We start from the raw sequence: 15,072 nt of genomic DNA, 5'->3' as shown, positions 1-15,072 counted from the left end.
ATCTTGCGAAAAACTTTAGCTTATACTCTAAACAACATCGCGATTTTCCCGTATAGTTATAAAGTGGTGAACCCTTCATGACATCTATGGTTTCAACTGTATTACTTACACTTGTGTTTAGAACGGGCTGGTACTTATGATAGCATAAGCGGAATACGATGCACAATTTTCGGGCACCCTGCAGCAAAAGACAAATAATTCCTCATTTATTAAAAGCTTCATTTCACTCAATAAATTGTGCTATAATATACTTGAAAAAAGTGTGCAAAAGAAGGTTGCAGCTGATTTGCTTCACGTTGTCAAGAAAAACCTAACCAGGAAATCTAATAAAGTTAAAGAGTATGTTATCATCATTATATGCCAATTATATTTCATGAGTCTGTGGTGCTCTTTAAAATTACTAGTTTCAAGCTAAATAGATAATACTCCAGAAGTTTCCATTATCCAGAATTAGCATTCTACATAAGTTTAGAAGCCTGCGTGTACTTCTCATATATCTTCAAATACTGCTCGGGTTTACTTTCCAGAGCAATGTAGGCTAGCACTTTCTTTAATAGGATATAATACGCATATATAATAACTGAGGACGATGCAGCGAGCAATGGAAAGAAAAATGGTAGGTGTAACCTTAAGAGACAAGAAGAGAGCAGAGTGGATTAGGGAACAAACGGGGGTTAAGGATATCATTGTTGAAATAAAGAAGACGAAATGGACATGGGCCGGGCATGTAGCGCGTAGACAGGATAACCGCTGGTCGTTAAGGGTAACTAACTGGATTCCCAGAGAAGGGAAGTGGGTTAGGGGGAGACAGAAGGTTAGGTGGGCAGATGAGATTAAGAAGTTTGCGGGTATAAATTGGCAGCAGCAAGCACAGGACCGGGTTAACTGGCGGAACATGGGAGAGGCCTTTGACCTGCAGTGGACGTAGTCAGGCTGATGATGATGATGATGATGATGATGATGATGATGATGATGATGATGATGATGAATACGCATATGCAGAACATGATCGACATTCAGCCATAATGATTTCACTGGAGCTGCTACGGTAGTACTTCACAGCATTGAAACTTATTTCCCCGACACCTACATGTGCAAATATAGCTTTTTCTCTTCAGCTACAGAAGCCTGGACTTTGCTGCATGGAAGTGTTTGCTCACTACCACTTATGGCAGCGGTGGCCGCAAGCCTACAGCTTCCCCACGGTAGTGTAGTGCCTAAGGTAATCACTTGCTGACCCGCAGGTTGTGGGATCGAGTCCCGGTTGCAGCCGTTGCATTTCCGAGGGAGGCGAAAATGTTTTAGGTCCGTGTGCTCAGATTTGGTTGCAGGGAAAGAACCCCAGGTGGTCGTAATTTCCAGAGTCCTCTACTACGTCGTCTCTCATAATGACTAAGTGGTTTTCGCACGTTAAACCCTACATATCGATTGATCCGCAAGCCTACCGATTACAGAAAGAAAAGGCCAATGACAATCGCGGGTGCGCTCGGGGCACGCGGCAGCCCCTGGCAGCGGCCAGTTGCAGTCGTGGCTTAGAGAAATAAACAAGGTTCCTGGTCTGGCTCCGCGTCTTTCTTGCGGGGTTCTTGTCCGCCAGCAGCCTCGAAAACCCTACACTAAGAATTATCTGGAACCCGGTTGATAAATGTTGATTTGTTGCTGTTTTCTTCTTTTTCCACTCATCCAATAGCCTCATTGAGACTGAAGAATGTGAAAATAAAAATGAAATAAATGCGGAGTTTGCCTCCAGTCTTTTCGCTTGTCACGTGCAAAACCTTCACTAGCCTACAAGTGGAATATGAAAATTTAGATGGCATAGTTATTTTTTTATTAGTGATATAATTGTTGTTACTTACTTTGCATCTTATGGCCTCTTGTGCTGCTTTATAAGAAGCAATAGAACTCCTGCATTAAGAAGCTCACAAACATGCAGAGTTGGGCTACGGGGAGTTCGTTAGTTGGTAGCATTAATTTATGAATAGACGAGACACAAATGAAAACACGAAAACAATATCAACATCTTTTTTTAAAATCATTGTCCCCTGCATTTCATTTTTACACTAAATAATTTTATTTTTGTTTATTTACCGAGGTTTTTTGTCTTTCGCTTCTAAGTATATCATCCAATAAATCACTTTTCATGCTTGGAAGTACAGGGAAGTGCTGATGCACTCACAATAACGGTACAGAAAACCAGAGTTCTCAGTCTAAACGTTTTTAGAATGCCTTACAGCGTCTTTATATAGTAATGGTATTGTTCACAAATTATTAAGTACAACCCTTATTTCTTTTTCTTTCAGGGTGCTGAACATGCGCAATATGTTGTTCGCAAATGGTGCACATTATACACTGTATATATTCACATCATTTACCAAACTATGTAATATACTATGAATAACCAGTACTCTCCTTTTTTGGGGTGTATATTTCTGATTTTTATAGTTTTCTACCAAACGACTGGGACGTTTAGCACATCTCTTTGTGCACTTCTGGAAAACCACACAAATATTTAGCTATGTTATTCCGGAACTCATGAAAATAGTCCCTGTAGCTACCCGCCTTGTCTAACACAGGCGTTTTGGTTTATCTAGAGCTGCATGCAGTGATTACATCATGATGTAACGAGAACAAGAGAGGCCTCACCGTCTGTATCATCCTGGGTGAAAACTTGTACTTCGTGGCAATGGTAAAAGAGCATTTCTCCAAAAGTTTTGTAGCCACCATAGTAGCTTTAGCATTCTTTACAATCCCTGTCCAAAGTGAAAGAAAAGGGATCCGGTAAGAACACAATAAGGATTAGCTTGATCACGCAAGCTCGTACTTAATTTAACGAGAATGTATCACCCTTTCATCGGCTACACTACAGAATATATACCTTGGACCCTGGTCACTTTCCGTGAGTTCATGCCAGGCTTTATATATGAGTTTGCTAAGATGGCCTTGCTCTGTTATGCTCCACAGCTAGGAAATCAGAGCGTGGTTTGTCGCTGCCTTAAGGTATGTTTTGCATTCTAGGTACGGCAGCGTTCCGACTAGGTACTAACGCATTAAACACACGCAGTCTCAGAGAGTCATCCATTTTATTCTCACTTCTGTGTTCGCTTCCACCCTCATTGTACTTCACCCACTTTCGGGCGCAGACAACTCTAAAGTCCATCGTGATACAATGCGTCACAACTGTTCACATAAATATTGTACAAAGTTATCTGCAATGCATGCTCTTGAGCAATAAACACCATTGGTGCAGAAGTGGAAGGCTGGGGGAAGGGGGGAGTTCAGCCGATATCCCTCGTTATTTTTCAATTTTCTAGGCGTATATATACGAGCACACATGCAAAGAGACACACGAACATCAATAAAATATCAAATACCCCTCCCCCCATCCCCTGATAAACTATACCCCCGTGAAATCGGCTCTTAATTTCGTCATCTTAATGGCCACTATATCTTACTCCTTGATAAGAAGTCTGCTGTGTAGCTACGTTACCGTATCTGCGACCGTTTTTTTATCGTAATTTGACAGCGACTTTTTCGCCTCATGGGACATGCACAGTTTTTCACTTTTGCGGTGAAATTTGAAGTATGGATAGTTGCAATAAGAAGCTGTAGCGTAATTATGCGGTCTACCGCGTACGACCGTTTAATTGACGAGTGACTGATGGTTTAATAAAGGAGTTACTTGAAGTGTTGGAATTAGGCGCTAAATTTTGCATGATCGGGGTATAATAGTTAGGTTAAATAGTCTGTTTTATGCATGAAGCTTATGGTACATACGTGGAAGACAGAGAAATCTTCAGCAATCACACTGTGTTAGCTATTGAATGGGTGCATCAAAGGACATTGAAGGCAAACGCACTACCTATAAGGGTAGGAGAGTTAAGGTAGCAGAGAAGTTCTACAGAGATCTATACAGCAGTTGAGACGACCAGGATGATATCGTAAGAAACAATAATTGTCCGGAGAAATCTAGCAAAACTCACCAGTATTGTTACGTAAAAATGACACGAGGCGTGTCTATTTAAAATCTACATTCAAACTGATGCGTATGGCGTCAACAAAGATGGAAGACAGCACGCACAATCGACAGACCACTTCTTCGTTGTCGTCTTCTGACCGCTGATATATCAGCTACGTAGCATTACCCCCCACCCCGGCGGTAAAAGAGCCTTCTCGGTGCACATTAACTACGGTCTTCAGTAGGCAGGTGGTAAGGTTTTAGCCTGCTGACGTGCATTACATCACTGTGTGCGGTTGCAGGCAGGCTTGTGGTCTCAAATGCAGGAATGATCTCATAGGTGACGTCGGTTACCTTTCGGATGATACGGTAAGGAGCCATGTAGCGAGACAACAACTTCTCTGATAAGCCAACTCGACGAACTGGGCACCACAGGAGAACAAGAGAACCGGGTGAGAAGTGAACGTCAGCATGCCGGCTGTCGTGGATGGCTTTCTGGATGGCTTGCGAAGCCGAAAGTCTAGAGTGCGCGATCTGACGTGCGTGGTCGGCACGAGCAATAGCGTCGCGTGCTTATTCGGTTAACGGCGTGGTAGTGGTTGGAAGTAGGGTGTCGAGTGGTAACGTTGGATCACGACCATTGAGCAAATAAAAGGGTGAATAACCAGTAGTGTCGTGGCGCGAAAAGTTGTACGCGAAGGTCACGTGAGGTAGCGCCAGGTCCCAGTCATGGTGGTCCGAGGACACGTACATCGCGAGCATGTCCGTGAGGGTCCGATTTGACCGTTCGGTAAGGCTATTCGTTTGGGGATGGTAGGAAGTGGTCAGCTTGTAGTGCGTTGAGGAAGAGCGCAGAAGATCGTCGATTACACGGGACAAAAAAAAACGATGGACCAGACGTCCATATACTTATATCATCAGCATATACTGAACATCTGATGTTAGGTGGAAGATTATACGGGAGCTGCGCCATGACTGCATTAAATAGAGTAGGGCTTAGCTTGCTGCCCTGTGGCACTCTTTGGTTGACGACATGTTCTGACGTTGGTTCCTCCTGCGTAACTACAAAAATTTTCCGGTGATTCAGGAAGTCAGCAACCCAACGCAGTATCTTGCCCTTGAATCTCTGTAACGCCAGCCCTTCCAGAACGTGAACGTGACTCACTGTGTCGTATGCTCGGTGGACATCAAGGAATACAGCGACAGTGATGTTTCCTTGCGTTCCTTCGTTTTCCACATCTGTGACCAAATCCAGAATGCAGTCCATTGTGCGTCTACCTCTTCTGAAGCCGGCTGTGCTTTCTGGTAGTAGTTTTTTCATATCTTGCCACCATAAAATTCGTTCATTGATCCTTTTTTTTATCACTTTTGAAAAACAGCTTGTCAAACTAACCGGCCTAAACGAGTCAACTGCGTAGGGCTCTTCCCTGGCTTTAGCAACGGTACTACTTCTGATATCTTCCAACTTTCCAGAACTTTTTCTTCTTGCCAACTTTCATTATAGATGTCCAACAGGTGTAATTTTCTTTTCTTGCACAAACTAGCAAGAGCAGCGTATGTAACTCCCTCTGTTCCTGGTGAACTTGTTCGTTTTACTGAAGACAGCACAAACTGTAGCTCCTCTGATGTGAAGCTGTCATCCAGATCTGATCAACTGATCGCAGAGAACTTTGTTACAACCGCCGAAGCTGATTCTGCTGAGGATTTATATTTGCTAGTTTGGGCGGTCTCTCCATTTCTCAGTATAAGATCGCAAAATTCTTCAGCAATCACACGTGCGCTAACTCCTCAAGACAGCGCTAGAGCCTGTAGTGGTCTCCGGTGGACTACTGGCTGTCCGAGGGCGCGTACGATGTTCCACAGTTGAAGCGCCGAGGTAAATGAAGAAAGTGAGGCACATAAATCTAGCCACCTTTTGGTTGAAAGCGTCTGCAGTTGGTTATGCATTGTAGAATGTACTTTCTGTGCAACCTTGAAATCTTCTAAATTGCCTGACCTGCGATATCTTCTTTCAGATCGCCGTCGTATTGCCCGAAGCCTCTCATACTCAGCGTCAACACCCGAATACCCATCTGGAATGGGTACTGCACGAGTTGCTTTTGTTAGAATTTTTTTTATCTTCGATGCATACGCTTCTGCGTCAGAACAAGGTTCAAGATTTTGTCTCTGTAGTTCTCGAAAGATTGCCCAATTTGTAATTCTTGTTGTGCGATTATTTTTCGCTTTCTTCATTTTTGGGTGATATATGAATACTGGTAAGTGGTCACTTCCTCTTGCATCAGCGTCTGCTGTCCAGTCTGCTCCAGCCTCTAATTCAGAGGAGCACACAGTGTTGTCTAGTACGCTGCAGAAGTTATGCCCCCGTAGAAACGTCAGAGAACCATCATTTAGTATAGTGTAACCATGGTCTTCGCATATTTTTACTATAGCAGATCCTCTTACATTACAACGCTCACTACCCCACAATTCATGGTGCGCGTTAAAATCACCACATATAATTATGGGATCATGATCAGATCTACACACTCCAGTCACCTCTGCATATGAATCATTTGCTTGAGAATGCACGTAAACACTAACTACAGTTACAATGACGTTACCAAACTTCACCTAGCATCTAACAAATTCCGGCGCATCTGTTTTTGAAATAGCCACAAGTGTCGACCGAATATCGCGTCTCACACACAACATCACTCTGCTTTTTGCAGCAGGACGTTCTGCTTGGTATACCACATAATTGGACAAGCGAAAGTTAGTGGATACTCTTGTTTGAGAAATACACAAAATCGGGAACCCGTGCTGAGCGACGAATTTTCAAAAATCTCCACTCTTATTCTGCAAACTGTTAAAGTTCCACTGAAATATTGCACTTCTTTTGTACCAGTTAGATAGTCCCGTAGCCATAATTACGACAAGAGAAGATGCTCAACATCTAGCAGCAATATCACTTCTGGTAACGAACCTGCTTGTGGCAGGGATCGTAGAATTGCTTTAAGAGCCGCAAAAAATATTGGCAGAATGGCTTGCTCGTTTCCGGCTGTCTCCGCCGAGATTGCATTTCTTGAAGAATTGTTCCTCAGCAAGCTGCTGTGACCCTTCCCTTTGGTAGTCAGTGGCTCCTTGGCTGTGTCTGGCCCAGCAAAAAGTTCCACTTCGGCATGTTCCGGGGCCCGGACTTCTTTGCCAACGCGATGTTTTCGATTATGTAGACCGTTTTCTAAAGAAAGAAGTATGGCACTGAGTCTGGCTAAAACAGCCATAGTTCCGTTTATATTAAGAAGACCTGAAAATTTCCAGAATGTTCTGGAAAATCAGCCTGTTCAAAAGGTTAAAACTCATAAATTCTTGGGAGTAATTTTAGACCGGAGGCTAACATGGTCGCCTCATGTCCAGTCCCTTGAGAAAAAAAGGAAATCAGGCCATTCGAATCCTCCGCCATCTCTGCGAGGCCAAATGGGGTGATACTACAGAGTCGTTATTGGCCCTACATGTTGCCTGGATACGCCCCATCGTAACTTACTCCCTGCCTTTGCTGCACGGACTTCCAACCTCCACCGAAAGGAGACTTCGCTTGTTATTGGCAAGGAGCTTGAGGGTATGTCTGGGTTTACCACGGTCAACTTCCAGTGCTTTAGTGTATGCGGAGGCTTGAGAGCCACCTTTGGCAGTACTCTGAACTAAAGAAACATCTCGAAATTTATTTAGAATTGTCACGCAACATGAAAGTCATTTTTTATCTGGTGCACTAACACAAAGGACGGGAACGAAGCTACAGGATACTATATCATCATTTCAAGCAGTAGTACCAGAATTTAAACAATGGAAACCTTCAAAACCACCTTGGACGCTGCCACTTCTCAACGTTATCCGTGAAATAGACAGCATAGAGAAGAAAGCAGACATGGCACCTCTAGTAGCGGCACAGTTGGCACTTCATCAGCTTCATGTAATGCATAATGAAAAAAACGAAGATATATGAAGACGGATCATGCACTGAGGAAGCGTAAGCCTGTGCGGTCTTTATACCCGAAACTCTGAAAAAGAAGATGTACGAATTATAGCACAAATCTTCATTGATGACAGCAGAATCGGTGGCTATCTTTGAAGCAGTTACGTTTATCTGCAAGAATCCTGAGCCACGAAAATGGGTGATATGCACTGATAGCAAACCCGCTCTTCAGCTAATCAGAAATGTTAGATCATCTTTCAAAAACGGTGAAATAGCTCAATGTATTGCAGAAACTGTAGATTATGCCTCATCGCAGGGTCACAACATCGTATTCTAATGGATACCCACCACATTGGAATAAAGGGAAGTGAAGAGGCTGATAGCCTCGCGAAGAAAGCATTGAAGGAAGGACGGGATTGCGCAATCCCTATGTCTGGGGCGGATATTCGACATTTTATATCGCAAGGAGCTAACCATTTTCCGATGGAGAAGTGGTTTTAGAGCCCTAAATCAAAGAAAACGATACTTTATGAAGTTGATTCACACAGAAAATTTTCCATAGCTACAGACCTCCCACGACACCCATAGACATCAATCCATCGTCTACGATTGGAAGTAGCATACACAAACAGCTTCCTGCACAAGATACATCAATCCAACTCACCGGAATGTCATTGTGGTCATGCAGAAGAAATTGTTCGCCATATTCTTATGGAGTGCGTTGAATACGCGAATGAAAAAAAATTAAAGAACAAATAAGCAAGTTTCGACAGACGGCCCCTCACAATTAAGAAACTACTTGGACCATGGCCTGAGACGCATCCCCAGAAAAAGGCAGTAATCTTCCTGACAGACTTTTAAGTAGAGACTGGACTGGACAAGCACCTTTGACATACAGCCAGAGATGGGTATATATACATTGTGGTCATGTATATACTGACAGTAGAAGAGTAAGGTGTGCGTGTAAATAGTTAATGACTGTGTGAACTGCGCGAAGAAAACTGTGTATTGGCATAATATTTGAACTGGTTTCAGTGTGCTATCGTGTTTTTTTCTTTTCTGTATTGTTAAACTTTGGGTACCGTTCTGTATTATAATTTTATTTTTGCTGCAGAACTTTGTGATATAGAGTAGCCGAGGCAATAGGCACCTCAACCTCTCCACAGCAAAAGAGTTAAGACAGAACAGAACAGAATAGAACACGGGATAAAATGCGCGGCCGCGATCCGTGAGTAATTGGAGAGGAGCGCCATGGTGTAGGATGACGTCGTGGAGCAAAAGTCCGCAACGTCAGTAGCGGTGCTGGTGGGGAGCGCTCGAGTGATGGCATACCTAGTCGCGTAGTCTACAGCAACGGCGACCCAGTTGTTGCCCAATTTCGACTAGGGAAAAGGACCGAGAAGATCTATACCAACAGCAATTTGGTTCGGTTGGGATGGAGATCGGTTGACGAAGTCACGCCGGGGGTAAAGTAGGTCGCTTCCTACGTTGGCATTTATCGCAGGAGGACACGTAACGGCGAGCGGACCGGGCTAGACCACGCCAATAGAAGCGGCGACGCACGCTGTCGTGCGTCCGAGATATACCCAGATGACCAGCAGTTGGTTCATCGTGAAGCTCGTGCAGCACGGTTGAACGCAAATTTTTCGGCACGACAAGAAGGAGCTCAGGGTCATCTGGCTGGAGGCTGCGACGGTACACTATGCCATTCAGAAGGACGTACATGCGAAGTGACGTGTCATTCGGAGCAGATTCAAGACGGTCAATAAGTTGTCGCAGAGAAGCATCACGACGTTGTTCATCACCAATCTGAAGAAACTGGGACATTGACATGACGCTGAGGATAGGCTCGATGTCTGGTTCGTCGGTCTGATCAACAGGGTAGCGGGATAAGCAATCGGTGTCCAGATGGAGACGTCCAGACTTATAAGCAACCGAGTAGAAATACTCCTGTAGGCGTAATGCCCAACGACCAAGTCGTCCAGTGGGGTCCTTCAGAGAAGAAAGCCAACACAACGCGTGATGATCTGTGATGACACGGAAAGGGCGCCCATACAAGTAAGGACGGAATTTCGAAACCGCCCAAACAAGAGCGAGACATTCCCGTTCTCTTATAGAATAATTGCGTTCAGACTTAGAAAGAAGACGGCTTGCGTACGCGATTACACGGTCGTTGCCCTGCTGAATTTGTGCCAAAACTGCACCAATTCCGTGACCACTCGCGTCTGTTCGCACTTCTGTAGGAGCATCGGGGTCGAAATATACGAATGTAAGAATAGGAGGTGTCGTTAGTTGGGTGATTAGCTGAGAGAATGCGTCAGCTTGAGGAGGGCCCCAACAAAATGGGACGTCTTGTTTGAGAAGGTCAGTGAGTGGCCGTGCGAGTGCCGCGAAGTTTTTCACGAACCGACGAAAGTAGGAGCAGAGGCCCACAAAACTGCGAACAAGATGGACAGATCGTGGGACTGGGAAGTTTCTTACAGCGCGTACTTTCGCCGGGTCTAGCCGTAAGCCAGCAGCGTCAACAAGGTGACCTAATACGGTAATCTGACAAACACCGAAGTGGCACTTGGAGGAATTGAGCTGCAGGCCGGCCCGGCGAAATATGGATAGAATGGTCGAAATGCGTTCAAGGTGGGTTGCAAAGGTAAGTGAGAAAATGATCGCGGCGTCCAGGTAACACAAACATGTCGACCATTTAAATCCTTGTAGGAGCGTGTCCATCATTCTCTCGAAGGTCGCTGGAGCGTTGCAGAGCCCGAATGGCATGACCTTGAATTGGTAAAGACCGTCAAGGCTAACGAAGGCGGTCTTTTCTCGGTTCATGTCATCTACAGCAATTTGGCAGTAGCCAGATCGGAGGTCGAGATATGAAAAAAAGGCGGCGCCTTAGAGGCAATCAAGGGCATCGTCAATGCGTAGTAGAGGGTACACGTCTTTTTTGGTTATTTTGTTGAGGTGGCGATAATCAACGAAAAAACGCCATGAGCCGTCTTTCTTTTTTACTAATACCACGGGAGATGCCCAAGGGCTCGTTGATAATTCGATTACGTTTTTCGCAAGCATTTTGGCCACTCATTTCTGAACCACTTCTCGCTCGCACGCTGACACGTGGTACGGCCGACGGTGAATGGACGCAGAGTCAACAGTGTTGATTCGGTGAGTGACAATTTTAGTCTGGCCCAAGGGACAATCGTCTGTGTCGAAAATGTCACTGTATGAGGCCAAAAATTCGCAAAGAGCGTCAGCCTGGTGAGGCGACAGCTCCGATCCAGTCATGTTTCGAAAAATACCATCGTCCGAGCTGGGTGACCGTGAGACTGCGCTTTGATCAAGAGCAGATACAGCGACAACACTGACATCGTCCTCTGGTATGGCAGTTAGCTGGGCTAGAGACATCTGGCAGGGCAACACTTGAGGGGTGAAACCAAAATTAAGAAGCGGAAGTAACACACAGTTATCCGCTATGGTCAGATGGTATAGGGCACAGTAACACTGCGCGTCAGCTGAACGTCAGTAATTGGCGTAACGATATAATCACCGTCAGGAACAGGAAGGGTCGATGACAAAGGCACGCACGTGACGGCTCGAGGTGGCAGGCGAACGAAAGTGGTTGGGCTCAAGCGGCTGGTGGGCTTTGCAGAGTAGTCGGCAAATATTGGTAGATCAAGGCTGAGGGTACCAGACGAACAATCAATTAAGGCCGAGTGTGCCGAAAGAAAATCAAGGCCAAGTATGAGGTCATGAGGGCAGCAGGCTAGCACGGCAAAAATTACCACGGCGTGACGACCAGCAATGCTGACACGCGCAGTGCACATTCCGATTACTGGTACAGTACCGCCATCGGTAACACGTATTGCCTGCATCGTAAATGGCGTCATAATCTTTTGTAAGCGGCAGCGTAGAGAAGCGCTTATAGTAGACAGGTGCGCACCTGTGTCAATGAGGGCGGTCACAGAAACATGGTCGACTTGTACTTCAAACAAGCTATGATGCATGGAAAGCGTCAGTAGAGGATTTTCGGCCGTCATTGGTGTTGCAGCTTCACCTCTATAAGCTGCAATATCTAGTTTTCCTGCTGCGGTCGTCCAGAAATGCTCGACGAGGAAAAGCGCCGAGGTGGCGGAGAGCGGGATCGGCGACGTAGCGGTGATGGGGAGCGAGAGCTGCGGCGACCGGATGAAGGGGCGTCAGGGTAGCAGCGACCAGGCAAAGGAGCATCAGTGGAAGGCTCGTAAGATGACGACGAATAGAAATTGAAGGGTGCGGCGACTGAACGTCGAGGGGTCCTCGGATGCATGAGCGCTGAGGTAGAGAAAGTCTGACGTGGTTGGTTTGACCAATGGCGGCGGCAATAGCGAGAAACGTGCCCAGGCTCGTGGCAGGTAAATCCAATAGGCCGGTCGTCGGCTGTTCGCCATTCCGAAGGGTTGCGGCAGGGCATTGTTGGAGGTGAACGGCGAGCGTGTCCTCGGGAGTAAGACGGGACTTCAGGGCGAGTCAAGGGACATGCTGATGGAAGGCCGACATTCGAAAACTCCTGCCTCACCACAGCTTGTATTAACGCCACTGACGGCTGTTGTTGGTCAGAGGCGAGCGTTGCGAAAACGGGTGGCTGAAGAGGAGCTGGACAGGCGGCTTCGATTTCCCGACGAACAATGCGTGTGACGTTGTCATACGTGGGGGACTGACGGGCGGCTTGACACGATGAGGTTGTGGCCGTCTTGCGGTTGCGGTCCGTGGGGTGGTGGTGGTGGTGGTGGTGATGATGATGATGTCTTAGAATGTGCAACAACTTTGGCTAAGCACCGTTTCAAGATAGGTGGCCAGACACTGGAAGTTGTAAAGGAAGGCGTCTACTGGGGGCAAGTAGTAACCGCGGAGCTGAACCATGAGGGAAATGAAATATAGAAGAACAAAGATGAAGTGGAGCACATGCTATATCTTCACCAAATCAAACGTTTTCCCTTATTCTATCAAGACTATGTCTGGTGGCTGGTTGTATTCTGCGCATTTCTATATACTCTTACTGTGCTGGCTGTGTTAACATGTAAAGCCGGCTGCAAGGTACGCAAGGAAAGTTCTTTCGCTAGAGCACTTAACAATTCCTTACTTACAGAGAGAGTTCTACTTAAATAGAGGACGAGTCACCGGGCTACGGAAAACAAAGGAATATGTTTAACTTTAAGAGACAGGACAATAGCAGAGTGGATCAGGGAATAAACTGGGATGAAGGGTGTCATACTTGAAACCAAGAAGAACAAATGGGCATAGGCTGGACACGCAGTGCGTAGGGACAATAACCACTGGCAATTAAAGGTAACTGGTTGAGTTTCAAGAGAAGGCAAACGTGTGAAAGGGGGAGGGAAAGTTAGGCAGACAGATGAGATTATGAAGTTTTCAGGTGTAATTCGGCAGCACTAAGCATGATACTGGTTTGATAAGCAGAAGATGAGAGATGCCATTGCTTCTTCAGTGCCCGTTGTCAGGCTGCTGCTGATGATGATAATGACTACCTTGCCTAATGTTTGCGCCTTTGCTGGAATTTGTTTTCACCGGCAACACGGCCTCCTAGTCCTGAAGCTAAAGCATTTAGGCTTGATTGAAAGAACTTCACCGTTGATAGGGTCGCCCTACTTCACAGTCTTCTTTGGAATGATTCTGTCACTTTCTTTATAGAGGACTATTATGTTGGCTATGAATTTGCTGTGGATTTTTCCAGTGTGTTCTTATAGGCTTCGTTGATATCTTCCTTCCACAGTGTCTCTATTACTGCTGTATCTCCACGGAATCAAACGCCTTCTCTTCATCAATGAACGATATATCTGGCGGCTTGTTGTGCTCTGCGCATTTCTATATACCCTTACTGTTCTTGCTGTGTTACCATCTATCCGATATATAAATCAAACTAAAAAAAATTGCAAGTTGAAACAGCATAATAATTTTCACGTATCAAATAGGGATATATTTTTTTCGAAATATTCGTTTATTGTTAAAACTGATGGCGTCACAAATGAGTGCCCTAACTAACCTACTAAAATGTTCACAGCACAGAGTGATGCCGTAAAAATCATTTCGGGAACTTCGCATTGTGTGATCTTAAAAATGACTGTCAATGCAATGAAACTTCACTGTTTCTACATATTGCACGCATTTGAACCATGAGTGGCAGATATTGTTGGTTTTCATCTTGGTAAACAAAGGTATAATACTAATTGGTGGGTAGGGGTGAGAACAGGCTCTCGGAATGGTTTTGCCGGCAGGCCATATAATGCTGTCAGGATACAGCACAAGGCATACGCAGCTGACTAACATACCTGAAGTCTTCACTTTAGAGTTTCTTAATTTCACAATTCGCGCTCCTGAGACGAGAATGACACCCTAAGTGATCCGTCACGCTTTATGACTAGATCAAATTTCCTATTAAAAGTCTATATTAGGTGCATAATTTACGACGTTTTGACGCTATCAGGGCATAATAATGGCGCGTTCGTCTACTTTTTTGCTTTTCCTGTTTTTCCTATTTTTCTTACTCATATTTTCTGTACCGCACTCCTGTCTCCGGCCTTTTAGGGTACAAAAATTATTAGCCTAATTTAACGCCATTCAGTTACTCACCAAAGTAGAATTAACCGCTAAATCCTTGGAACAACTACCTACTTTTGAACTTATATTGGACATGCCACGAATGATTTGGTGGTTTCATGCTAATCGAAAGGTACCATTACAGCTCACCTATTTTCTCCCCACACTCATAAAACACCCGTTTTTCATTGCGGATGCTGACGCAGGGGTGAAGAACAACCAGTACTGCGCTAACTACTGCAAAAAAAGCCATATGGTGCTTCATTTCTCTGACCAGCAGCTGCTGTGTGTTTGCGATGGTTATATAGCACGCAGAAGTTCAAGGCTATACATCTAGCAGGCCCCGAATCGGAACTAGCAGCGATAACGCGTGCCGGCGCTGCATGACATTTTTCTCATGGCCAAGTGTATTTGGCATAATGCAGGTGCTATTTTCATGGGACCGTTTCGCATGTACGTAAAATAAGAGATCAGGCACACTATGATAGCAGTTGTTCATTTCTCTCAATGCGCAAACTATTGCAAATGCTGTCGCTATCGCCATAATGTCGTTCTTTAAAGTCAGCTGCAAAGTACGCAAACA

At 45.2% G+C, this 15,072-nt stretch overlaps 1 protein-coding gene across 3 annotated transcripts in view; it reads right to left on the bottom strand.

The window, feature by feature from the left end:
* Positions 1 to 14,768, bottom strand: part of LOC119186048 (uncharacterized) — a 106,733-nt gene extending 91,965 nt beyond the window's left edge. For 2 of the 3 annotated variants that reach the window (XM_075870592.1, XM_075870596.1), the window contains exons 1-3: positions 14,640 to 14,768; positions 2,644 to 2,750; positions 110 to 178 (exon numbers count right to left, since the gene is read on the bottom strand). In XM_075870592.1, the coding sequence (XP_075726707.1) occupies positions 110 to 178; positions 2,644 to 2,750; positions 14,640 to 14,754 (291 nt within the window). In that variant the 5' untranslated portion in view covers positions 14,755 to 14,768. The remainder of the gene's footprint in view (positions 1 to 109; positions 179 to 2,643; positions 2,751 to 14,639) is intronic. The other variant, XM_075870601.1, reaches the window with a different exon arrangement.
* Positions 14,769 to 15,072: the final 304 nt, after the last annotated feature.

This window comes from Rhipicephalus microplus, chromosome 1 (assembly GCF_043290135.1).
Source record: "Rhipicephalus microplus isolate Deutch F79 chromosome 1, USDA_Rmic, whole genome shotgun sequence".
In the NCBI taxonomy this organism is placed as follows: Eukaryota; Metazoa; Arthropoda; class Arachnida; order Ixodida; family Ixodidae; genus Rhipicephalus; species Rhipicephalus microplus.
This window is presented reverse-complemented; position numbering and strand designations above follow the sequence as displayed.